Raw genomic sequence first — 26,031 nt, 5'->3', positions numbered from 1 at the left:
TATTATACCAGATGTAACATTTGGCAAATCTTTTATTTGATGGAACAAGGAACCACTGTGACTTCTTTCACGCTGACAACTCCATTTTATGCAGTCTCTTTGATAGAATATCAGAAAGATTAAAGAATTAGCAACAAACTAATATATGCCGAACTATTTGATCTACATGTAGAAAAGGAAACAAAATGAGCAACTACACTAATAGAACTGACGCACTAAGCAAAAACAAAATACATTGACAAAAAGGAAATGTATGAAGGTGAATAAATGAAATGAATACAAAGGGACTATTGATAACAACAATACTCATACAATACAGGAACCTAGTAGTGAATAAATATGCAACAAAAACATAGTCATAGTAAACGTTAGAGCCTTGTTATACAATAGAAGAAACAAAATAGAATACATAGAATAAATTAGATTAAAAAGAGGCAAGCTTCAATGCTGTCAGCATAATTTGCAATTGGAATTAGTGTTGGGAACAGCCAGACAAAAAACACATACCCCAGATAGATAAGGAACTTCCATATAAATAAACTTTAGAAAATAAAGAAAAATGCGTGAACTTAGGAAAATAATAGAATTTTCAAATTAAACACAGATTATTCATTTTTCACATCATTTGTTTAAAACAATCATCATTATCATCATCTTGAAATGCTTGTCCTGACTATCTCGTGTGAGTCATATGGATATCTTTCATTCAGCTCTATGAGAATACATACACTACAAATAAATGTTGGTTGATTGCAATTGTCTCAACTTATTTTATTTCACTTTAAGATATTTTAAAGCTGATTCTAAAGTTACTAATTTAGCTTTATACGTTAGATAAGGTTTACAAATATCATTAATGCCCTTCTATTGAAGATTTAAATTAAAATCTCATGTTGGAGCTTTGTTCTTGGACCGAAATGATTGGTAAAAGTCAGCAATGTAGCAACTTCAAAGCATGTTGAGAACACCTAACCTGAATTTAATCTTATAATACTTTTTATTTAGCTTGTTAAGCTCCAAATATAAACATAACAATTATAAAAAACAGAAATAATATTTCAGAGCAACAACTAAAAAATATAACAGCTGTCTCACTAATACCAAAACAAATTTTGTAAATTGCTGATAGCATTAGTTCTAGTAACATCTTAGTGAAATTAACCTTACAATTTTCTAATTCAGATTAAATAATGCACCCAAGTCATCTAGGAACTTGTTTCTCCACATGTTCATAAGCATCTCTTAATAATCATTAAGAGTTGGCATCTCATAACTTGAATGGGGAAGATACAAGTCTAAGGTATCCAATATATCTGAATTTCTGACTCTAGCATCAATTCTAATCTTTAGTGTTGGTGTTCCTCTCTCCTCTCTTTTTTTCTAGCATTACATCACCTCCCCATGATAGACAGGAACAAATTATAACACAAATCTTGTTTGATTGTGGATAATACCAAGGCAACACGATGATGTCTCCTCTGTTGACACATTATCATTATTGATCTACGTCTGAAACAATTTGAACTATAGCCAACTAACATCGATCAACACTTGAAACCATACTATATTCCAAACATTGTTCCTTTATATTAGTTTATTCCTACTACATTATCTAATGCAAAAAGGCATAAAGAAGTACAAAGAGCTAGGATTAGATGGCACGGTAACATCCAAGCAAACATCAGATGGCAATTTTGTGAAGCAGTAGTAAAATTCATAAAGGGTTTACTGCATAAGCAAAATGAACTTTGTGATATTGTAGATTCCAGTTATTACAATTACCTCTCTGTGTCTGTGTCAACATTCCTATGTGAAGAAAGAATGCGCTCAAGAAGAAGAGAATCAACTGAGAATTTTTGGCATACATGGCTATCCGTGTTCAAAGATACAGAAGGGTTTACCACATCTGCCCCATTATCCATATCAAATTTATAGTTCTTCATTTCTGATGCTTGAAGTCGTGAAGTAACAGTGTCTAATTGTGACTGGATCACCTGAGTAGAAGTTGTAGCGCTCACGTCCTCAGAAACATCAAAACAAGCTCTGCAACAAATTTGAATGTTTAAAAATTAACACAGTTAGTTACATGCACAATTCATCAATAGCTTACGTGAAACGTATATAAACTTAAAATGTTACTAACAAATACTTTTTGACTAGCTAATTTGAATGACTGAAATAGACAAATCGTTCAGTTCAGTTTGAGAAATACACATATTATAGTCGCATTTGTGAAGTACACATGTTATAGTTGTTTTAACAATCCATAGTAGAGATATCTAGAAGATAACCATGACAGATAACTTTCTATTATCGTATAATTTCCCCTATTTCAGCAATAAGTCATTAGCTCTATACACTTGTAAGCACATGTTACAATACACTAAGTTTAAATTGCAAGTCATTCCCAATGTCATCAGCTCTGGAAAAGATCAGATAATTGAATCCAAAACCTGAACAAGATTCTAAGTTCATTAAAGAGCTGGATGATTGTCTTTCTAAACTAGATCTCAAATAAGCAGAACCACTGCTATTCTTTCTGTTGCTGCTTCTCTCTCATACTGACATCTTTTTGCAATATGGCCATTGGCCACCAGCACAAAACAGGTTCTTAACTTTTTTTTTTAATGTAATTGTGGTCATGACCATTACTATGTTATCCCTAAAAAAGAGAAACATCTGTTTTCCTTTATCTAAAAATGAGAATCCAAAAAGAAACTCATTATTATAAATATTTAGTTTACATACTTGAGTGCCTCAAGAGGGCGGCTTGAAAATGCAGATGCAAGTGGACCCTCCAAATCTTGGATATCTTGCAGAAGATCCTAATAAACTTAAAAATTTACTTAGATACACCTCAAGAAACACAAAAGGGATTAGGCAAGAAACAACAAATAAGAATAATAATACCTCCCTAGAAGCTTCATTGTTGGCAAAATTATCTTTCTCATCATGCCTTGAAGAACCAATATTGCCATAACCTTTCTTAAGGTTAGTCTTGACATCTATATTTTCAGTGCAATGAACATCATCCAAGGAGCATATCTGGAGACAAACACATAAAAGGAAAAACATAGCCATGTTAGTTTCTTATAACCAGTCAGAATAGGTAACACCATGTGATATGAGAAATCATAAGACAAATATCCATACAAGAGCAGCTTGGGATTTCAAGTCCTCCAGATTGAAATTCCAGCCACTTATTCCTGTCATGTATTCTTGCTGCAATAAGAGATTAAGATTATAAGTGATATTATTAACAGCAACCAGCAGTATAATCTGAAATACTTGATTAAATATAACAATCTACATATCACAAAAAAATAGTAGAAAAGTAAAAAAAACCATCAATAGTATAACAAGAAGAAAACAAGCTCCATGCCCAACTATTTAAGGACATGCAATTGGGGAAGGATTCATTTAAAACTAGAATGGCTTAAAAAGGTTAGTGTTAGGGCCCACGAGTTGTAAATTAAATTGAAGGATTCATTAGGTCATAGCCTTAAAAAATACTGTACCAGTGCCATTTGTCTTTAGTTGGGAAATTTTTTTAAGGTGTGGGATCCCTTAGGCCTCCTATATTGATATATATTATCACAATAGCATTTTATATTTACACAACTCCCTCATGTAGGCACATTTACTATTTGAATCTATTCTGTTTACAATTTGTTCCCCTACACTTCCCCTCAATTCAAAAATATTGCAAACTCTCAACTTGTAACACAGTAGAATATTCTAGGACCTCTCAAAAACTTAAGCCTCATTTCCTTAAGTTGAAAAATATAAGGAAACAAGTGGTTCGGAAAAATGAGGAAAATTAGCCACTTTCTGTTGTTTGTTTGAGGGAAAAAATTCCAGGAAATACCTTGATTGTAGGGATATAATTTACCTTGGTTGTAGGAATTTGATTAAGCCTATATCTCAATTTACTGTTCGTTTGATTTTTTTTAATATATATTATTTTTCATTTATTTTGGCCTAGAGATATGGGAACCAAGTTCTTTCCTTTCTCCTCCACAACACAACATACAACATTACTACAAACGAAAGGCCGAAAGATGGTCTCATAAAGCAAGAGCAACTTCAGCCCTTTCGGCTAGAGCTTACAGAGCCGCTCTCACCACGGCCTAAAGAAGCGAGGCCTAAGCACACAACTCTTCCAACCAACAAGGCCAAGACAACAACTCTTACACCCAACAAGCCCAGTACAATGAAGCCCAGGGAACCAGTGCTACTCCATCAATGGATTCTATAGGTGAACAAAACCCCACACACCACTGCTACTCTGAAACACTTTACAGCTCCATTCTCTCTTATCCTCTCCAAAAATGGCCCCCTTCCACCTTCTTTCTAGCCTCCAGATGTCTCCACTCAGAAAATGGCCCCCTTTCACCTTCTTTCTATCCTCCAAATGCCTTATGCACTCCACTCCGAAAATAACCCCTTTCCTTCGTTCTCCACAACTATTTTCCCTCGATAAAAGCCCTTCTAGTCTCAACCCAAAGCGCAAGAGCATCCCAAAACATGCAAGTAGTCTCCCTGCGAATTTATGTAAGTCTGTTGTTTCATTCCTAAGTCCATGTAAAGTCCACATGTCTCCATCTGTTTATACGACCTTTATGTAAACCCATGTCTCCATTTGTTGATACCACCTCTATGTAATTAACTGCTGGTTTTATGGTTTTGTAAAATTTCTATGTTTAATAAAGTTATTTCTATGAAGACCTAAACAAAGTAGGGGCTTTGCCTTGATTTTCTAAACTAATAATTACTCTCATAAAACTTCTTCAGTCTTTATCTCAATAACCACAAGGTGAACAGTAACTATATCAGGAATAACAAAAGTTTTGACCGGATAAGTCCTGTACAGGCTAAGTAAGGAAGGCATACTGCCTATATTGCTAAAATAGCCAGGGCAACAATTCGGTTACGAGGTCCTGAATAGGTGAGGCTCATTGGAAGTAAAAGAGAGAAAAAAAAATTAGAGAAGAAAAACAGGACAAACTGATCATAATTACTATTTGCAAATCCCTGTTCACTTTTGCCGTTTATAATTACTATTACTGATTATTGTTCACTTTTACTGTACATAATTACTTTTCACTTTACTACTCATAATTACTGTTTACAAATCCCTCTCCACAATTACTGTTCACAAATCCAAAATTTATGGTATGTAAAAATTTTGGTATCACAAACCCAAAATTTATGATACGTAAAATATTTGTATCAGAGCCTAAAGACTCCAAAAGGACCTAAACACTTTATGAACAAAATACAGTTCCAAAATACTTATTACGAAGAAACCCTTGATTTCTCTCAACAATTCGCTAAAACAAAAGATGCTGGTTATTGTAACTCTTCTCTATTAAGCCAAGGAGATCAACTATTGGTTCAACAAAATAACACCATATTAGCCTTGCTAACATCTTTACATTATAGGTTTACAGTATTAGAAACTCAGTTTATTACCCTTGAGAGCCACATTCACAAAAATAATCAAACAAACGATCTAAAAGAAGCATTAGGAAACTTAAACAAAGATCTGAGTAAACTTTCTCTTGGAATAATAATTCCCAAGCAGTCACCTACTACCTATAAATTTCTCACATACACAACCCAAGCAAAAGACCTCTCTTCTAATGGATCTATGAACACGAACTGAATCTTTTACAGGATTATCACAAACTTTAAGACAACCAAATAACACTTTATTTATAATACCCAGGAGATTATCAACCAATACAACTTCTTATCAACTAGAAACTAGAAGAACTTATAGATATTAAATAAAATTTAGACACTTTTTCAAATGAACAATTAAATACCCTAAATCCTAGAAGGATATACAATCAAGGATTGTTATCCTTTTCTACAGCGCTTTATATACATCACATAACACAACCACTTCATCTACCAGATGGAGGTGAAGAACGTTTTACACTTATGACTGAAGAATCAGCAAGAACACTTCTACAACATAAACATAATTATATCCATATAGGACTAATTGTATTTGGTCTTAAAGGACTTACTAGAAAAAGCATCAAAGCTAAAGTATTTTTAAACCTCCTAACGATTTTCTGATAATGATAAAATTATTATTGGACTCATTGAAGTCGACATGAATAGCAATTTGGGAATTACTTATTTCTGTCCAAATTTTAAGATGACTATCCCAAATTTTATAGAACATATTAAGATCTCAGTCCAAGCAAGAAGCTATGGAGATTTTCAATTACATAATATCCAAATAGACATAATATTTCTAGGAAAAACCATGACTAATATTAATAATAATTTTAAGTCCAAATAAACAATATTATTGAAACACTTGCTACAAAAGGAATTTATTTTCTCAAACCTAAAGATTTTTCATCCAATTTACTTGCCGGATTAGACTAGACCCTTAATCTAGAATTAAATAATAAACTCCAAACTTTACCACCAATGAAATCTATTATTTATGAAGATAGACATGGTATTTCTATAGTAAGATTTCATAATTATAAACCCTCCACATCACAAGAAGATCATGAGGATAACCAAAATAATATGAACTTAATGAACATAGAATACATCACACAGCCAGATCATACATACCAAAATAATGAGAAAAACTATTACTTAAATGAATATGTTTACATCACAGCTGAAATTGCCGTGAACTTCACTAATGAAGATTTAACAGAATTAGAAACGTTTAACCTCCTACACTATAAATTAGAACTTACTGGATGTTATATTTTGATGAAGATAATAATATTATTACTAAAAAGAAAAATTATTTCTCAAATGTCAATCTAATGAATCCAGCGGAATCTAGTAGCACTAGCAATTTCAGACCACGACCCTTACAAATAAGATATCCTGAAAGTTCAATGAGAACTATGGATTATGGAAGAGGTCATCCTCCGAGAACAACAATTAATCCTTATACTAATAACAATCTTTTGTTGAGAACAATAGGAAAAAAAAGACTACCAGAAATTACCTACTTTGGCAAAAATTTAGTCTTATTAAATATTAGGGAATGCGATGATCCACAACTATATGATACCTATTTAGAACAATGGATAGTCTATTTAGAACAATGGATAGTCTCTGTATAAAGAGATTATCAAGCTAGACATGAACTAGACATAGAATCTGGTGAAGCCATGATAAGTCATAAGAGTAGGAGAAAATTACTTAGATGATATTGCTAGAGCAACATGGGAAGCCACATTAACATACCATAAAACAGTAAGACCAAAGAAAACATACTATGTTAGAAAAAGTAGAGAAGAAATCATACCTCAATAAAGATAAACATGTGAAAAAACACTTTGGTTTTTCAACAATATGGATTCTGTAATCAAATTTACACCCCTCAACAATATAATCTTTCTCAACCCAAAACACGAACTAACAATAGACACATTCCATCAAGAGCACCCAAACACTCTGTAACAAACCATAAAATAAGCAAAACAAGTAATAGTATTAGCACAAGTTTTCTTTAGTTTGAATTTTCTCACATGTTTATCTTTATTGAGGTATGATTTCTTTTCTCTACTTTTTCTAACATAGTATGTTTTCTTAGGTCTTACTCTTTTATGGTATGTTACTGTGGCTTCCCATGCCGCTCTAGCAACACCACCTAAGTAATTTTCTCCTACTCTTACCATGGCTTCACCAGATTCTATGTCTAGTTCATGTCTAGCTTGATAATCTCTTTATACAGAGACTATCCATTGTTCTATATAGGTATCATATAGTTGTGGATTATCGCACTCTCCAATATTTAATCAGACTAAATTTTTGCCAAAGTAGATAATTTCTGGTAGTCTTCTTTTTCCTATTGTTCTCAATAAAAGATTGTTATTAGTATAAGGATTAATCCTTGTTCTCGGAGGACGACCTTCTCAATAATCCATAGTTCTCATAGAACTTTCAAGATATCTTACTTATAAATGCTGTGGTCTGAAATTGCTAGTGCTACTAGATTCAGCTGGAATCATTAGAGTGACGTTTGAGAAATAATTTTTCTTTTTAGCAATAATGTTATTATCTTCATCAAAATATAACATCCAGTTAGTTCTAATTTATGGTGTAGGAGGTTAAGCGTTTCTAATTCTGTTAAGTCTTCATTAGTGAAGTGCACAGCTATTTCAACTAGAATGTAAACATATTCATTTAAGTTATCATAAAATAAATAGTTTTCCTCAGTATTTTGGTATGTATGATCTGATTGTGTGATGTATTCTATGTTCAATAAGTTTATATTATTTTGGTTATCCTCATGATCCTCTTCATGTGATGTGGAGGATTTATAATTATAATATCTTACTATAGAATTACCATGTCTATCTTGATAAATAATAGATTCCTTTGTTTGTAAAGTTTGGGGTGCATTTTTTAATTTTATATTAAGGGTCCAATTTAATCCAGCAAGTAGATTGGATGAAAAATCTTTAGGTTTGAGAAAATAAATTCCTTTTATAGTAAGTATTCCAATAATATTGTTTATTTGAACTTGAAAAATATTATTAATATTAGTCATGGTTTTTCCTAGAAATATTATGTCTATTTGGATATTATGACGTTGAAAATCTCCATAGCCTCTTGCTTAGACTGAGATCTTATATAACGTCTGGGATAGTCATATTAAAATTTGGACAAAAATAAGTAATTTCTAAATTGCTATTCATGTCGACTTCAATGAGTCCAATAATAACTTTATCATTATCAGAAAATTGTGAGTCATAAATGACTAAAAATACTTTAGCTCTGATACTTTTTCTAGTAAGTCCTCTATGGCCAAATACAATTAGTCCTAAATGGATGTAATTATGTTTACGTTGTAGAAGTGTTTTTGCTGATTCTTCAGTTATAAATGTAAAATGTTCTTCACCTTCATCTGGTAAATGAAGTGGTTGTGTCCTGTGATGTCTATAAAGTGCTTTAGAAAAGGATAACAATCCTTGATTGTATATCCTTCTAGGGTTTAGGGTATTTAATTGTTCATTTAAAAAAGTGTCTAAATTTTGTTCAATATCTATAAATTCTTCTAGTTGATAAGTAGTTGTATTGGTTGATAATCTCTTGGGTATCATAGATAAAGTTCTATTTGGTTGTCTTAAAGTTTATGATAATCCTGTAAAAGATTCAATTTGTGTTCGTGTTCGTAGATCCATTAGAAGAGAGCTCTTTTGATTGGGTTGTGTATGTGAGAAATTTATAGGCAATAGTTTTCCAAGAGAAAGTTTACTCAGATCTTTATTTAAGTTGCCTAATGCTTCTTTTAGATTGTTTGTTTAATTATTTTTGTGAATATGGTTTTTAAGGATACTAAACTAAGTTTCTAATACTATAAACCTATAATGTAAAGATGTTAGCAGGGCTAATATAGTGTTATTTTGATCTCCTTAGCTTAATAGAGCAAAGTTACAATAATAAGTATTTTGGAACTATATTTTAGCAAATTGTTAAGAGAAATCAAAGGCTTCTTCATAATAAGTATTTTGGAACTGTATTTTGTTGATAAAGTGTTTAGGTCCTCTTGGAGTCTTTAGGCTCTGACACTAAAATTTTACGTAGCCAAAATTTTGGGCTTGTGATACCAAAATTTTTATGTACCAGAAATTTTGGGTTTATAAATAGGAATTGTGGACAGTGATTTGTAAACAGTAATTATGAACATAAAAGCGAATAGTAATTATGAGTGCACAATAATTATGAACATAAAACCGAATAGTAATTATGAGTGCACAATAATTATGAATCATAAAAGTGAATACTAACAGTAATTATGTACAATTAAAGTGAACAATAATCAGTAACGGTAATTATAATCAGCAAAAGTGAACAGTAGTTGTGAACGATGAATTGTAAACTGTAATTATGAACAGTTTGTCCTGTTTTTCTTCCCTAATTTTCTTCGCTTTTACTTCCAATAAGCCTCACCTATCAGGACCTCACAGCCAAACTGTTGCCCTAGCTATTTTAGGAATAGGCAGTATGCCTTCCTTAGCCTGTACAGAACTTATCCGGTCAAAACTTCTATTATTCCTGATATAGTTATTGTTCACCTCGTGGTTACTGAGATAAGGACCGAGGAAGTTTTATGAGAGTAATTATTTGTTTAGAAAATCAAGACAAAGCCCCTACTTTGTTTAGTTCTTCATAGAAATAGCTTTATTAAACATAGAAATTTTACAAAACTATAAAACCAACAGTTAATTACATAGAGGTGGTATAAACAGATGGAGACATGTGTTTACATAGAGGTGGTATAAATAGATGGAGAAATGTGGACTTTACATGGACTTAGAAACAAAACAACAAACTTACAGAAACTTGCAGAGACTACTTGCACGTTTGGGGCTCTCTTGCGCTTTGGATTGAGACTAGAAGGGCTTTTATAGAGGAAGAGAGAGAAGAGAGGGAAGAGAGCTGTTAAGAAGGAAAGGGGTCATTTTCTGAGTGGAGTGCATAAGGCATCTAGAGGATAGAAAGAAGGTGAAAGGGGGCTATTTTCGGAGTGGAGACATCTAGAGGCTAGAAAGGTGGAAGGGGGCCATTTTTGGAGTGGAAACATCTAGAGGATAAGAGAGAATAGAGCTGTAAAGTAGTGGTGTGTGGGACCCTTTGGGTTCTAGCATGTTCTCAATGTTCCGTTCACCTATAGAATCCATTGATGGAGTAGCACTGGTTCCCTGGGCTTCATTGTAATGGGCTTGTTGGGTGTAAGAGCTGTTGTCTTGGCCTTGTTGGTTGGAAGAGCTGTGTGCTTGGGCCTTGCTTCTTTGGGTCGTGGCGAGAGCGGCTCACTCTCTAGCAGAAAGGGCTGAAGTTGCTCTTGTTTTATGAGACCATCTTTCGGCCTTTCGTTTGTAGTGTTATAGTAATGTTGTATGTTGTGTTGTGAAGGAAAAGGAAAGAACCTAGTTCCCATATCTCTAAGCCAATAAATTTTTTCAGTGTATGTTTCTCCAACTAGGAGGTACGGTCTTCTTATCGATCCCATATCTAGTTGGATCCTTGGACCGAGACTCTCCAGTGTTTGACTTGATCTATTAAGGAAGGAAAAGCATCCCATTCAGTATCAAAATCAGAATATAGTCATCAAATTCTGGTTGTCGTCCATTAAGCTCATCAAAAAGATCTAATACAGGCTTGCCAGCCAAATGAGTAGTTTTTCCTGATCCTGATATTCAGAAAGAGCTAGAGCACAGGTTTAGCTATTAGGCTCACTTGACTGTTCGCAAGCATGTTTAGTAGAATATTGACAAGAAATACTATCATTAGGGGATAATATTTCTAAGACTGGTTTGTTAGTTAAATGATGAACAATAGATGGATAGTCTAATACTACGGATGAGGAAAAGAAAAGAGCATAATCTTTTGTTAGAAGGAAAGCTCTATCAGGTGCCAAAAGAAAATTTAGTCCCGAATATTCAGATGTAATAATGGTTTAATCCAAAGTTTAGAGAGTGGAAGGGGTGTGCTATATTGACCACAATTATAGTAAAACCTTATATGTATATTAGTAACAAATTGTGTACAAGTTAACGGTTGGCCATCAAACTATCAGTTTCAGTTTTTAGTATCCAATCATGTAGACAGTTAATGTCTTCTGTAGTTTTAGCACAAAGTTGTTTTAGCATTAAATTTGTATTATTTGGAAAGTCTTCCCATAATTCTTCTAGATTATTTAAAGGCATGTAATCCTGTGTTTCAAGGTTATGAGGGTAAGAAGGATATAAGAAAGAATTCACGAGGCTGTAATCAGAAGAGGACAGTATTTCTTCCACATCATCTACTGAAACAATAGAGTATATTGAAGATGAATCAAATGTCATATTGAAAATGTATCAGAGACATCTGATTGTACTTCTACTAAGTTAAAATTGATAAAAATAATGATGTTATAGAGATTTGAACCTAGATCTCGAGTGAAAGTTAAATGTCCTATCCATATGATCTATATCATGTTGACATATTTGATTGTTAGTTAAATGTCCTTTCCATATAAAAAGAAGAGTAATAGATAAATAATGATAATTTATAAATTATTAGTTAAGAGAATTTTGCTAGTTAATTTATAAATTTTAATTTTAACATATAATAATAATCTTAATCATGGTGAACCATGCACGAATCATGAACTGGCAGTTTCGAATCGTAATCGTCTTGAATAGTTAAGGTTAAGCGTCAACCCCTGGAACCATCGAACCGGAGATTCTAAACCGTCGAGCTGATAGTTCTGAACCATCGAATCGGCAGTCCCGAATCGTGGTCAAGTATATATGAAATTGATGAATAAAAATAATAATATTTTTTTAATTCCTCTAAAATTTCTTAACATGGTATCAAAGCAAATCTTAACCCTCATTCCAAAGTCTCACTGTCATTCCAAACTCTAGCCTCCTCTTCTCTTTCATTATTCATCAATGCCAACGACTCTTGTTTTTTCCATTAGCTGTTGCTGGCCTAAGAGGAACTATCAATCGTCGATCAATCATTGCCCAAATTCCAATCATCGAGATCGGTGCAGGAGCCACACACACCATTAAAACTTTTCTAGTCCAATAACACATGTCGACGGGTGAAAGCGCATTCATAACAAGAAATCTCTTTAGTTGTCACTATTCCATTCACCTTGCTCCGTACAACACCTACACATACCTAGTTGAGTCAACATCTGTTCACGTGTGAGACTTTTTTTGTACAACAGGTTTAGAGTCTCTTTGATCTTTCGTATTTCATTCTTTGTTTTCTTTTGTTTTTGCTACTCTTTGGTAATATGGATGAGAAAATGTTTGTCATAATCTCTGATAATGAATATACCAAATTCTCTTAGTACCAAGAATCGTTAAAGTCTTCATTCACACCAATTACTACTATTATTGAGTCAGCTAAACCAAAAACATTTCCTGTTTCCTCATCCTCCAAATGAATCATAATTTTGGTATCATATTTCTACTTCTACAATTACTTTAACTGATGGATCAACCTCTTATGTTTGGATCTATCATAGTTATTCCAACTCCTTCAATTCCATGACACCGTCTTTAATCTTACCTCAGTGTCTTTTAATTTAATTGATGTAACCAAACTCACCCGTACCCTTAATGGTTGTTTCATTCTTTCTCTATTATTCTTTTTCAATATCTTACGACGATGAATATAGATTGATCCTGTCCGAACCAGGGGTCAACGAACGCTGGGGACGTGGCGCTCCCTACTAGATCCTCAGGTGCTCCGGCGAACCTGCAACAAAACCGAGCCGGGAGGGGTGTCCCGGCGACGGCCCTCCGACGCTCAAGTCAGGCGAGGAAATAGCAAAGAAGTGGCTTTGAAGTAGAAGACTCGTGTACCTCCGGTGAAGAAATGGAGACCTTATATAGACCTCTCAAAGAAGTCTGGGCGCGCCAATCAAAGCAACCACCTGCTTTTGACCATGCCCAGGTATGGGTCTGTCAGAAGGGCCATGTCCAGATATGGATGCATCGGGAAGACGTCCCATGGCCCATACTCTTTGACTTCTTTTCCTGGATCGGCCATCAAACCGCTAGGCCAGACTATTCGCCTTTGTCTGGCGTCGGTGATCGTCCGTCCGGGATGGTTCAGAGTCGCCGCCCGCTCGGCTCTTGTAGCCGGACACCCTGGCCGAGCGGACAACTGCTCGACCTTCACTCTTGATTTGCAATGTGGCCGAGCGGACTATCCGCTCGACCATATGATCCGAGCGGACTATCCGCTCAGCCATATGATCCGAGTGGACTATCCGTTCGGCCATATGGTGAGTCCGACTGACTGGACTATGTGTTCGAGCGGGCGGTCGTCGCCTTCCAGTCGCTTATAATATCCCTGGGGCCGTTCGGCCCTTCTGCCAAATTCAGCCGCTCGGCTCTTAGTTATGGTTGTCTTGTCGCTCAACGTGGATGTTTGCTTGTCTAAATCTTCTCGAAAATCACGCAAATCCTCTTCATTAAGGCGAAGCGTGCGCGGTATGGGCGCATTAATTGCGCTTGGTGACAGAGCGCCACGTGGCTCCTCTTGCGTGGCGGTGATGATCCGTACGATGGGACGCCGATTGCTTTGAAATGGACGGTTAGATGATGACCTTGTCTTCCGTGACCTGCATCCGACGGCGGAGGCCGACCGACCTCAGCCGTATAAAGCCTCCGTCTTCTTCCTTCGCCGCATATTCGCTCGTGCGTTGCCTTCTGCTTCTTCCTCTGCCGTGACCTTCGACGATCCAGTTCTTGTTTTTCGGCGGCTACCATCTCACCGGTGATCCTTTCCGTCCGTTTCCTTCTCAGTGAGTCTTCTCCCTTCGTTTACAAGGTCTTCCCAACTTGTTTTGCCTCTTTTGCTCCCATTCCTTCGATTCCTCGCTATCTTTTTGCTTCTTCGAGATGGCAAGCTCCTCCGAACCCGCTGTTGGTGTTCATGGCCCTTGGTACCTGACCATGGAGAGTCGGTTTGATGAGGAGGGTGCTCGGCGCCTTGTTCGGACATATGGGATTCCCGATAACTATGAAATAGTTGTAGCCAACCCGACTGACCGGCCCCATGACCCCCCGATCGGCACCATTTGTTTTTTTCTAGACCAATTCCAGGGCGGCCTTAGATTTCCCACCCATCCCTTTATTTTAGAGGTTTGTAACTATTTTCGCATCCCGCTCGGCCAACTTGTGCCGAATTCCTTTAGGCTGCTGAGCGGGGTGGTCGTCCTCTTTAAGCTGCACAGTATCCCTCTTGACCCCAAAATATTCCACTTCTTTTTCTACCCTAAACAATCCGAGCCAGGCACTTTTATCTTCCAAAGTAGAATAGGCTTTAGATTTTTTGATAATATGCCGACCTCCAACAAACACTGGAAGGAGTTTTTCTTCTACATCCGACTTCGAGCGGCCAGCATTCGAACCAATGGCGGACATCTTGAGCTCGGTACTCGGCGAGTTCGAGCAACCCACTATCTTCATGCGGCGACGGTTATCCGGTCGGTGATGCAAGATCGACGATTGCTTCTCGAGGGTGTTGTATATTTTGGGTTATCTCCCGTTGGACGATCTTCCCTACCGCACGTGGGTAAGAGATTCTTTACTCCTTCACCTTTTTATCTAACGATTTTAATTTCTTCCATTCTGACTGAAGTCTGTGGCGCTCAGGCTACCGCTCATTTGAAATCAAGGCCGTGGAAATTGAGGCGGCCACGAAAAGACTCCAACGGGCTCATCCCCAGCCGCCCGGCGGATGCGGGAGAGGGGGGGGGCGCAGAAGCTGCCCATCCGCTTCAGCGGAGGTTGAGGCGGATCCTGTTCCTCGGCCCATGTGGCGTCCCAGTCGGAGATCCACCATCGAGGTTCGGTGAAGCGTCGAAGACTCGACCTTCCGCCGACCCAAGAGGGGCACCACAGGCGCCGATCGGCGTAACCGCCCCGCACGCCGTCACGGATCGGGACCCCGTGGCCGCTACCGCGACCCTCGGCTCTCCTCCCGGACTCGTCGCCGCTTCGTCGGTTGGCGAAACTTCCACCGTAGGGGAGTCCTCTCAGCCGCGACTGAAGAAGCGCCGTCCGGCCATCCGACCATCAAGACTACCCTCCGATTCCCATCGGAGGAATATTCTTGTCCCGATCGGCCCTCGAGCCCTGTTCACGAAATAACCTTGGCGGGTCCGCTCGCCAATTGAGGACCGCAGATTCAAGTGGCCCTCGTGGCGCGGCTCGGCGACAACAACATCGCAGCGAGCCACTCGTGTACATTCGTTTTCTTCACCGCACTACTCTTGTTTGGTCCCGATTTCATTATTTCCCTTACAGCTGGGGTGAGCAAATCGCCACTAGCCGTGGCCGAGTTGGAGGAGCTCTGGAAAAACTCAGTGTCGGGAGGTCCGTGCTGGCGGCGAGAAAAACAAGCCTTGAGGCGAGCGGAAGAAGTGCCGACTTGGCTACAGAGGTGGCTCGGCTAGAGGGCCAAGTCAAGAAGCGCGAAGCGGATGTCAAACGCGATACTGCCCGGAAGAAGCGGGCGGTAGCCGATTTGGACAAGATGAAAGTAGATGTCCGCGCGCTAGATCAGCGATCCAAGGATCTGGAGGCCCAGCTGAACGCCGAGCGAGAGGTCCGTTCGGCAGAACGCACAAAGGCCGAGGTGGACTTGAAGGCTGTCCAAGATACCTTAACCGCTTCTCGAGCGGCACTTAAAAAATATAAGGAGGGAGAGCCGAACCGCCTAGCAGCAGCGCGCCAAGAATACCTCCGCTCGGAGAGGTTCGGCGCAAAATTCGGCGGCAACGTCTCTTCTACTTTTGCCGAAGCGGTTAAGGTCACCATGACGTACTTGAAGAAGGGTGGCCACCTTCCTGCTGACCTGAGCATTTCCCCTCCTGATCTGGCGGCCATGCTTGACGACATCCCGGACGCCTTTTTTAATTTTGAGGATCCGGAGTGATGCGGGCTCCTTTTCAAGTACTTCCTGTATTTCATCCGCTCGGCGGATGTAAACTTTTTGTACGTGTCGGTCGGCATAATTTTTCTTCTAATGAAACGCTGCTCCTTTGCCTTTGTCTTCGTACTCATTATATATAATATTCTTCTGTTTGCTTAACGTTTATGCTTAGAGTCAGTCATGCTCTTAAGCGTTCTCCATCAAGCGGCCGATCGGCTTAACCCATTAAACAAATTTCGAGCGGGGAAGACTACTCGCGCTGCACGTATCTGGCTTACATGAATTCAGCTAACGCCAAGTATCGAAGGACCAACCCCCGATCGGGCCTGAATGTTTTAATGTTCGTAGTTTCCGCGGTTTCTTATTCTGATATTCGTTCATCCGCCCGGGGCATTATAGCTCGTCGGCGCGGATGTTTATAGCCGATCGGCGCGGCTCTCGATGTTTAACGACGGAGCACGTCGGCGCGGATGTTTATAGCCGATCGGCGCGGCTTTCGATGTTTAACGACGGAGCTCGTCGGCGCGGATGTTTATAGCGGATCGGCGCGGCTCTCGATGTTTAACGACGGAGCTCGTCGGCGCGGATGTTTATAGCCGATCGGCGTGGCTCTCGATGTTTAACGACGGAGCTCGTCGGCGCGGATGTTTATAGCCGATCGGCGCGGCTCTCGATGTTTAACGACGGAGCTCGTCGGTTTTCAAGGCTGACTCCTTACCAGGTCGAGCGACCTTGGCCTTCATAACTTATCTCGCGCTTGAGCAGTCTTTGTGCCCGGCCGAACGGCATGGGTCATTTGCTTGCGAATCTAATCGGCTGGGAGGCCTTCACTATTCGGGTGCTTGGCCCGGATAATCCATATGCCCCTTTTACCCAGCTTGGAGAACGTACTACTGGCCGAACGGCTCAGGGTCTGCTTCGAGCATTTTGGCTCGGATAATTTATCTCCGTCCGGAAGGTACTGGGTCTTCGATCCTCGAGCACTTGGCTCGACCCATTTACCTCCGGCTGAGCGGCTCGGGGCCTTCGTTCCTCGAGCGCTCGGCTTGATCAATTTACCTCCGGCCGAATGGCGCGGGGACTTCGTTCCTCGAGCGCTTGGCTCGATCAATGCCTTATATTTGTTCTCTTGATTCTTCATTTCTGCATTTCCAGTATTAGTCGAAAAAAAGTACACAGGATGATTTACAGTGGTACACCTTTCATCCCGCCCGGTAAGGCTGGAGGTGGTTCGCGCTCCATGGCCTATCTAACTGCCGACCGTCCTCATCCTCCAAATAATACGCGCCCGAGCGGAGCTTTTCGACGATTTTGAAGGACACCGCCCACGACTTGAGCTTGCGGCGTCTCCGACCGCTCGACTTTCTTCAGACAAGGTCGCCGACCGGAACGATGGAAACGCGCGGGTTGTAGTTTTGCTTCATCCGTTGACGATACGCCATCAGCCGAACGGATGCCTTGCACGCTCTTCGTCGACCAAATCCACTCCATGTTTCTCCGCTCGGCGTTGTCATCATCGTAGCTCGGATCAAGGCGGACTCGACTTCAATTGGAATGATCGCCGCGCCGTACACGGATGAAAGGTGTGGCCTTGCTTCCTTAGAGTCGTCCGGATGGCCCATAAAGCGCCGACTTCATCCGCCAACTCCCCACGTGGTCGAGCCGAGTGCATAGAATATGGAGAATTTCCGGTTGGCTACTTCGGCTGACCGTTGCTTTGGGGTATGCCACGGACGTAAAATGTTGCTCGATCGTAGCTCTTGCGATCCAACTCTAACATCTTCATCGTGAATCGCTGCGTCGGTTTGGGACACTAGTCGACGAGGATCCGAACCGACAAATGATGTGTTGCGAAATGAATTTTTAACCATTTGTTCGATGATCTTTGCTAGCGGCTCGGCCCACCCACTTGGAGAAATAGTCTACCGCCACTAGTAAAATTTTCTCTTGACCGCTCAGGAAATGGACCGACAATATCCATTCCCCATCGGTCGAACGGGCATGAAAACGCCTTCATTTCTTCGGCCGATCGGTGAGAGAAGTTGTGATACTTCGGCAAAGTAGATACTGTCCGAGCGGCATCTATTTGTAAAGTTGGCCAAAGTATCCGGCGAAGAGGATCTTCTTGACCAACGATCGCCCGCCGGATAACCCCGCGTGATCCTTGATGTACTTCACGGAGGATGGTGAGTCTTCCGAGCTTACACATTTCAGCAGAGGACGCGAGAAAGCTTTCTTGTAAATCTGATCTCCAATGAGTGTAAACCGCCCGGCTCCGGAGTCGGGCTGCGTATTCATCGGAGGGTGTGGTGCCCGAACGGAGAAATTCTATAATAGGTGTCCTCGATCGCTTGGAAACGCGAGGCCTTGCAGGCCGATATCCCACCAGCAAGATTTTTCAATTGGTCGAATGGCGCTCGGGTTATTGAACTCGCGAGTTTGGCTAACTCGTCTGCTGCATGGTTCTCCGTTGAGGGATCTTCCGTATAAGAACCTCTCGGAAAGTAGCTTTGAGTTTTCAAAGGCCTCAACGTAGAGTTTAAGCCGAACACTGATTTCAAAGGTGCCGGAAAGTTGTTGAGCGGCCAACTGTGAATCCGAATAGAGTCACCCGACCGGCACCCACATGCCGTGCCGCCTGTAATCAGGGCCTCATACTCGCTTCGTTGTTGGTAGCTTTGTAATCAAGTAGGACGGATAGGTGCATCTTCTCTTCTTGAGGTGAGAGCAGCAATATTCCAATCCCACTTCCGAGCCGAGTGGAGGACTCATCTACATATATTCTCCACATAGCTTCCGGTTCTGGCCTTTGCACTTCGGTCACAAAATCAGCCAAGGATTGGGCTTTGATCGCCGAGCGGGGCTGATATTGGATGTCAAATTCACTTAATTCTGTCGTCCATTTGATGAGCCGTCCGGACGCTTCTGGATTCAACAGTACTCTTCCGAGTGGACTGTTCGTCCGGACAATGATGGTGTGAGCCAAGAAATACGGTCGAAGGCGGCTAGAACCAAAGCAAAGGCCAACTTCTCGAGCCGGTGTAACGAGATTCAGCATCTTTTAAAATGTGGCTTAGAAAATACACGGTTGCTCTTCGCCGCTCGCCCTCACAAGTGCTGAGCCTACAGCATGTTCAGTTGACGACAGATACATATAAAGTGACTCACCCCCGATCGGCTTGGCAAGTACAGGCAGAGAATTTAGATATGTTTTCAATTCTTCAAATGCTCGGTCACATTCTTCATCCCACTGAAACTTCGTAGCCTTGCGCAGGATCTTGAAGAATGGAAGGCTCCGGTCGGCGGTTTTGGAGATGAATCTGGACAAAGCAGTTATCCGACCGGTCAACCGCTGCACTTCCCTTGTATTTCTTGGAGGCGACATGTCTTGCAGAGCTTTCACTTTGTTGGGATTGACTTCGATTCCCCGCTCGGTCACTATGTACCCCAAGAAACGCCCTCCTTTTGCTCCGAAGAGGCACTTTTGGGGATTTAGCTTGACTCTATATTTGCGAAGCGTTCGGAAGGTTTCTTCCATGTCCTTGAAGAGATCGGCCGCTCGGACGGATTTGATAAGAATGTCGTCCACATAGACTTCCAGATTACGCCCGATCTGCTCCTTGAACACCTTGTTCATCAAGCGTTGATAGGTGGCCCCGACATTCTTCAATCCGAACGGCATTACATTGTAGCAATATGTGCCGTCGGCCGTTACGAAGCTTACTTTTTCTTGATCTTCCTTGGCGAGCGGCACTTGATGATAGCCTTAGTAGGCGTCAAGCATACAAATTAATTCGCAGCCGGCCGTAGAATCCACCAGCTGATCTATCCGGGGCAGAGGATAGAAGTCCTTGGGGCATGCTTTGTTTAAGTCCCGAAAGTCGATGTAGACTCTCCACTTGCCGCCCGACTTGGAGACTAATACTACGTTAGCCAGCCAGCTCGGGAACTGCACTTCTCATATGTGGCCGGCCTCCAGAAGTTTCTCTACTTCCGCCCGGATGATGGCATTCTGCTCGGCACTGAAATCCCTTTTTCTCTGCTTCACTGGCCGAGCGTCCGGTCGGACATGCAATTCATGCTGTGCTATGCTCGGCGAAATTCCAGGCAATTCATGTGTCGACCAGACGAATACATCATGGTTTCGTCGGAGGCATTGGATCAGCTCCTCCTTCTGCTTCTCCTCCAGATCAGAGGCAACAAAAGTGGTGGCCTCCGATCGGGTCGGATGAATCTGCACCTCTTCTTTTTCCTCGTAAATTAAGGCGGGTGGCTTTTCAGTGATAGTATTTACCTCGATTCGAGGCACCTTCCGAGCGGAGTTGGATTCTGCTCGGACCATCTCGATGTAGCATCGCCGAGCTGCTAACTGGTCTCCCCGTACTTCTCCCACCTTGTCTTCGACGGGGAACTTCATTTGGTGGAAGGTTGAGACGACCGCTCGGAATTGGTCGTCCCAAAATGACGTTGTAGGACGAGGGAGAGTCAACCACCACGAAATTTATTGTCTTGGTCCTCTAGCGGCTCCTCTCCCAGTGAGGTAGCCAACCGGATCTGTCCGAACCGAACTTCATCGCAGTGGTCGCCATGGGCAGCGACTCGGCTCGATCAATTTGCAGCTGATCGAAAGCCTTCTTGAATATGATGTTGACCGAGCTCCCTGTGTCAACAAATATGCGGTGAATAGTGTAATTTGCTATTACCGCTTTAATGAGCAGCGCGTCGTCGTGGGGCACTTCAACTCCTTCTAAGTCTCCGGGCCCGAAAGTGATTTCCGGTCCACTTGCCCGTCTTGGCTACAGCCGACTGCGTGGATCTGCAGCTGTCGGACGCCCGCCTTTCTGGCTCGGTTGGAGTCTCCTCCGGTCGGCCCGCCTGCAATAACGTTGATCTCGCCCCGGGAAGTATTGCTTCTGTTTTCCTCTTCTCGAGTGGACGGTCGGGACCGTTCTCTGGACGCCCGTCGATTCTCCTGTCTTGGAGATCGGTGCCGATCGGGCGTCTGTTGATGACGCCTCTCGGTGCGTGTCCGATCGGCTTCATGGGTCCTTTGTCTCCTGTCGATGGGAGGTGACCGTCGTTCGGCTTTCCTGGGAACGGGATTGGCCACGAAGGGAAGACTTCGACAATCCTTCGTGTTGTGCGTATTCGTCTGGTGGAAGGAGCAGAACATAGGGGTCCACCTCTTCTTTGGCTTGGGCCGAGCGGCAGCCACTTCTTGTACGTGTGACCTGGCGTGGGGGGATCGGATTGCTTCGGCTCTCGGTCCTCTAGGTGGCTGCTGAGCGGCGTGCTGTTTCCGCTCGGCATGAATAGGTGCCCGCTCGGTAGGAGTTTCCTTTTTCCGGGCGGCTTGTGCTTCTTCCACGTTTATGTATTCGTTAGCCCGATGTAGCATATGATCATAATCTCGGGGCGGCTTTCGGATGAGCGACCGGAAGAAGTCCCCATCCACAAGGCCCTGCGTGAAGGCATTCATCATCGTCTCCGATGTGGCCGTCGGGATATCCATTGCCACTTGGTTGAATCGCTGGATGTAAGCTCGAAGCGATTCTCTTGGCTCTTGCTTGATGGCAAACAAGCTGACACTTGTCTTCTGATAACGCCGACTGCTGGCGAAGTGGTGGAGGAAGGTCGTTCGGAAGTCCTTGAAGCTAGTGATGGATCCATCCGGCAGCCTCCGAAACCACCGTTGAGCCGATCCCGAGAGAGTTGTCCAGCCTCGTCCATTATCTCTGTTCAGATGCAGGAGCGTTCCCACAGACGGCGCCAAATTGATCCTGTCCGAACCAGGGGTCAACGAACGCTGGGGACGTGGCGCTCCCTACTAGATCCTCAGGTGCTCCGGCGAACCTGCAACAAAACCGAGCCGGGAGGGGTGTCCCGGCGACGGCCCTCCGACGCTCAAGTCAGGCGACGAAATAGCAAAGAAGTGGCTTTGAAGTAGAAGACTCGTGTACCTCCGGTGAAGAAATGGAGACCTTATATAGACCTCTCAAAGAAGCCTGGGCGCGCTAATCAAAGCAACCACCTGCTTTTGACCATGCCCAGGTATGGGTCTGTCAGAAGGGCCATGCCCAGATATGGATCTGTCAGGAAGACGTCCATGAGGCCATACTGCTACTGTATCAACCTTTCCATGATGTAACGACAAGATCCTCCATCGTGCGATCTTGTGTACGGCCTAATCATCAGACATGCTTCTGCTGATATCCCATATCCCGAGCCGAGCGCATAGGCCGCTCGGCCACCTTTGTACCCTCGCCCTTATCTTGGCCGAACGGACAACCCGCTCGGCCCTTTGGTCCCAGCCGAGCGGATTCCCGCTCGGCCCTTCGATCCTCCTGCCTTGGCGTCGGAAACCCAAGCCCATGGATGGGCCGCGCCGATCGGCTATAATCATCCGCGCCGACGAGCTCCGTCGTTAAACATCGAGAGCCGCGCCGATCGGCTATAAACATCCACGCTATAATGCCCCGGACGGATGAACGAATATCAGAATAAGAAACCGCGGAAACTACGAACATTAAAACATTCAGGCCCGATCGGGGGTTGGTCCTTCGATACTTGGCGTTAGCTGAATTCACGTAAGCCAGATACGTGCAGCGCGAGTAGTCTTCCCCGCTCGAAATTTGTTTAATGGGTTAAGCCGATCGACCGCTTGATGGAGAACGCTTAAGAGCATGACTGACTCTAAGCATAAACGTTAAGCAAATAGAAGAATATTATAGATAATGAGTACGAAGACAAAGGCAAAGGAGCAGCGTTTCATTAGAAGAAAAATTATGCCGACCGGCACGTATAAAAAGTTTACATCCGCCGATCCTCAAAATTAAAAAAGGCGTCCGGGATGTCGTCAAGCATGGCTGCCAGATCAGGAGGGGGAATGCTCAGGTCAGCAGGAAGGTGGCCACTCTTCTTCAAGTACGTCATGGTGACCTTAACCACTTCGGCGAAAGTAGAAGAGACGTTGCCGCCGAATTTTGCGCCGAACCTCTCCGAGCGGAGGTATTCTTGGCGCGCTGCTGCTAGGCGGTTCGACTCTCCCTCCTTATATTTTTTAAGTGCCGCTCGGGAAGCGGTTAAGGTATCTTGGACAGCCTTCAAGTCCACCTCGGCCTTTGTGCGTTCTGCCGAACGGACCTCTCGCTCGGCGTTCAGCTGGGCCTCCAGATCCTTGGATCGCTGATCTAGCGCACGGACATCTACTTTCATCTTGTCCAAATCGGCTACCGCTCGCTTCTTCCGGGCAGTAGCGCGTTTGGCATCCGCTTCGCGCTTCTTGACTTGGCCCTCTAGCCGAGCCACCTCTGTAGCCAGGTCGGCAGACTTCTTCTGTTCGGCCTCGAAGGCTTGTTTTTCTCGCTCAGCAGACGGACCTCCCGACACTTGGAGTTTTTCCAGGAGCTCCTCCAGCTCGGCTAGCCGATGGCTAGTGGCGATTTGCTCAGCCCAACGCTGTAAGGGAAATAATGAAATCAGGGACCAAACAGTAGCATGGTGCGGGAAGAAAAATGAATTTACCTGAGTGGCCTGCTGCATGTTGTTGTCGCCGAGCTGCTTGGGCGTCATGAGGGCCTCAAAAAGCTTGGCGAGCGGACCCGTCAAGGTTATTTCGTGAACAGGGCTCGAGGGCCGATCGGCGGACAGTAAATATTCCTCCGATGGGAATCGGAGGGTAGTCTTGATGGTCGGATGGCCGGACGGCGCTTCTTCAGTCGCGGCCGCCTGATGAGAGGACTCCCCTATGGTGGAAGTTTCGCCCAACCGACGTAAGCGGCGACGAGTCCGGGGAGGAGAGCCGGAGGGCTGTGCGGTAGGCGAAGCCACGGGGGTCCCGATCTGTGATGGCGTGCGAGCAGGCGAAGTTACGCCGATCGGCGCCTGTGGTGCCCCCTCTTGGGTCGGCGGAAGGCTGGAGTCTCTTCGACGTTTCCGCCGAACCTCCAATGGTGGATCTCCGACCTGGGGGACGCCCAGCTCGGCGGGGGCTGAGGAAACAGGATCCGCCTCAACCTCCGTTGAAGCGGATGGGGCAGCTTCTGTTTCAGGGGCGGACTGCGCCCCCCCCTCTCCTGCATCTGCCGGGCGGCTGGGGATGAGACCCCGCTCGGCGAGCTCTTTTTTGGTGGCCGCCTCAATTTCCACGGCCTTCAATTTCAAATGAGCGGTAGCCTTGGAGCGCCACAGGACTTCAGCTGTAATGGAAGAAATTAAAATCAGTTAGATAAAAAAGGTGAAGGGAGTAAAGAATCTCTTACCCATGCGGTAGGGAAGATTGGCCCGAACGGGAGATAACCCAAAAATATACAACACCCCCTTGAGAAGCAACTGGTCGATCTTGTACCGCTGACCGGATAACCAGTTCGCGTGAAGATAATTTGGGGTTGCTACAGAACTCCGAGTCGACATGATCTGCCATTTGGTTCGGAATGTTGGCCGCTCGAGAAGTCGCATGTAGAAGAAAAACTCCTTCCAGTGTTTGTTGGAGGTCGGCATATTATCAAAAAATCTAAAGCCTATTCTACTTTGGAAGATAAAAGTGCCCAGCTCGGATTGTTTAGGGTAGAAAAAAGTGGAATATTTTGGGGTCAAGAGGGATCTTGTGCGACAAGAGGACGACCACCCCGGCCTAAAGGAATTCGGCCAAGTTGGTAGGCGGGATGCTGAAAATAGTTACAAACCTCTAAAATAAAGGGATGGGTGGAAATCTAAGCCCTGAAATTGGTCTAGAAAAAAACAAATGGTGCCGATCGGGGGGTGGGGCCGGTCGGTCGGGTTGGCTACAACTATTTCATAGTTATCGGAATCCCATATGTCCGAACAAGGCGCCGAGCACCCTCCTCATCAAACCGACTCTCCGTGGTCAGTATACCCATGAACACCAACAGCGGGTTCGGAGGAGCTTGCCATCTCGAAGAAGCAAAAAGATAGCGAGGAATCGAAGGAATGGGAGCAAAAGAGGCAAAACAAGTTGGGAAGACCTTGTAAATGAAGGGAGAAGACTCACTGAGAAGGAAACGGACGGAAAGGATCACCGGTGAGATGGTAGCCGCCGAAAAACAAGAACTGGATCGTCGAAGGTCACGGCAGAGGAAGAAGCAGAAGGCAACGCACGAGCGAATATGCGGCGAAGGAAGAAGACGGAGGCTTTATACGGCTGAGGTCGGTCGGCCTCCGTCGTCGGATGCAGGTCACGGAAGACAAGGTCATCATCTAACCGTCCATTTCAAAGCAATCGGCGTCCCATCGTACGGATCATCACCGCCACGCAAGAGGAGCCACGTGACGCTCTGTCACCAAGCGCAATTAATGCGCCCATACCGCGCACGCTTCGCCTTAATGAAGAGGATTTGCGTGATTTTCGAGAAGATTTAGACAAGCAAACATCCACGTTGAGCGACAAGACAACCATAACTAAGAGCCGAGCGACTGAATTTGGCAAAAGGGCCGAACGGCCCAGGGATATTATAAGCGACTGAAAGGCGGTCCAGTCAGTCGGACTCGACGCCTCCTTCGACTAGACTTGAAGGGAAGGCAAGTGATCCGGTGATAAGAACGGGGGGCCCTCATGAGGGCAAG

The 26,031-nt window shown here is 43.2% G+C and overlaps 1 protein-coding gene across 6 annotated transcripts in view; it reads right to left on the bottom strand.

The window, feature by feature from the left end:
* The window catches only part of LOC122009219 (serine/threonine-protein kinase BLUS1-like), a 59,966-nt gene that overhangs the window by 11,628 nt on the left and 22,307 nt on the right, over nt 1–26,031 (bottom strand). For all 6 annotated transcript variants that reach the window (XM_042565296.1, XM_042565295.1, XM_042565292.1 and 3 more), the window contains 5 exons: nt 3,154–3,222; nt 2,911–3,045; nt 2,749–2,825; nt 1,783–2,043; nt 9–97 (listed from right to left, as the gene is read on the bottom strand). In XM_042565296.1, the coding sequence (XP_042421230.1) occupies nt 9–97; nt 1,783–2,043; nt 2,749–2,825; nt 2,911–3,045; nt 3,154–3,222 (631 nt within the window). The remainder of the gene's footprint in view (nt 1–8; nt 98–1,782; nt 2,044–2,748; nt 2,826–2,910; nt 3,046–3,153; nt 3,223–26,031) is intronic.

This window comes from Zingiber officinale, chromosome 8A (genome assembly GCF_018446385.1).
Source record: "Zingiber officinale cultivar Zhangliang chromosome 8A, Zo_v1.1, whole genome shotgun sequence".
Classification (NCBI taxonomy): Eukaryota; Viridiplantae; Streptophyta; class Magnoliopsida; order Zingiberales; family Zingiberaceae; genus Zingiber; species Zingiber officinale.
This window is presented reverse-complemented; position numbering and strand designations above follow the sequence as displayed.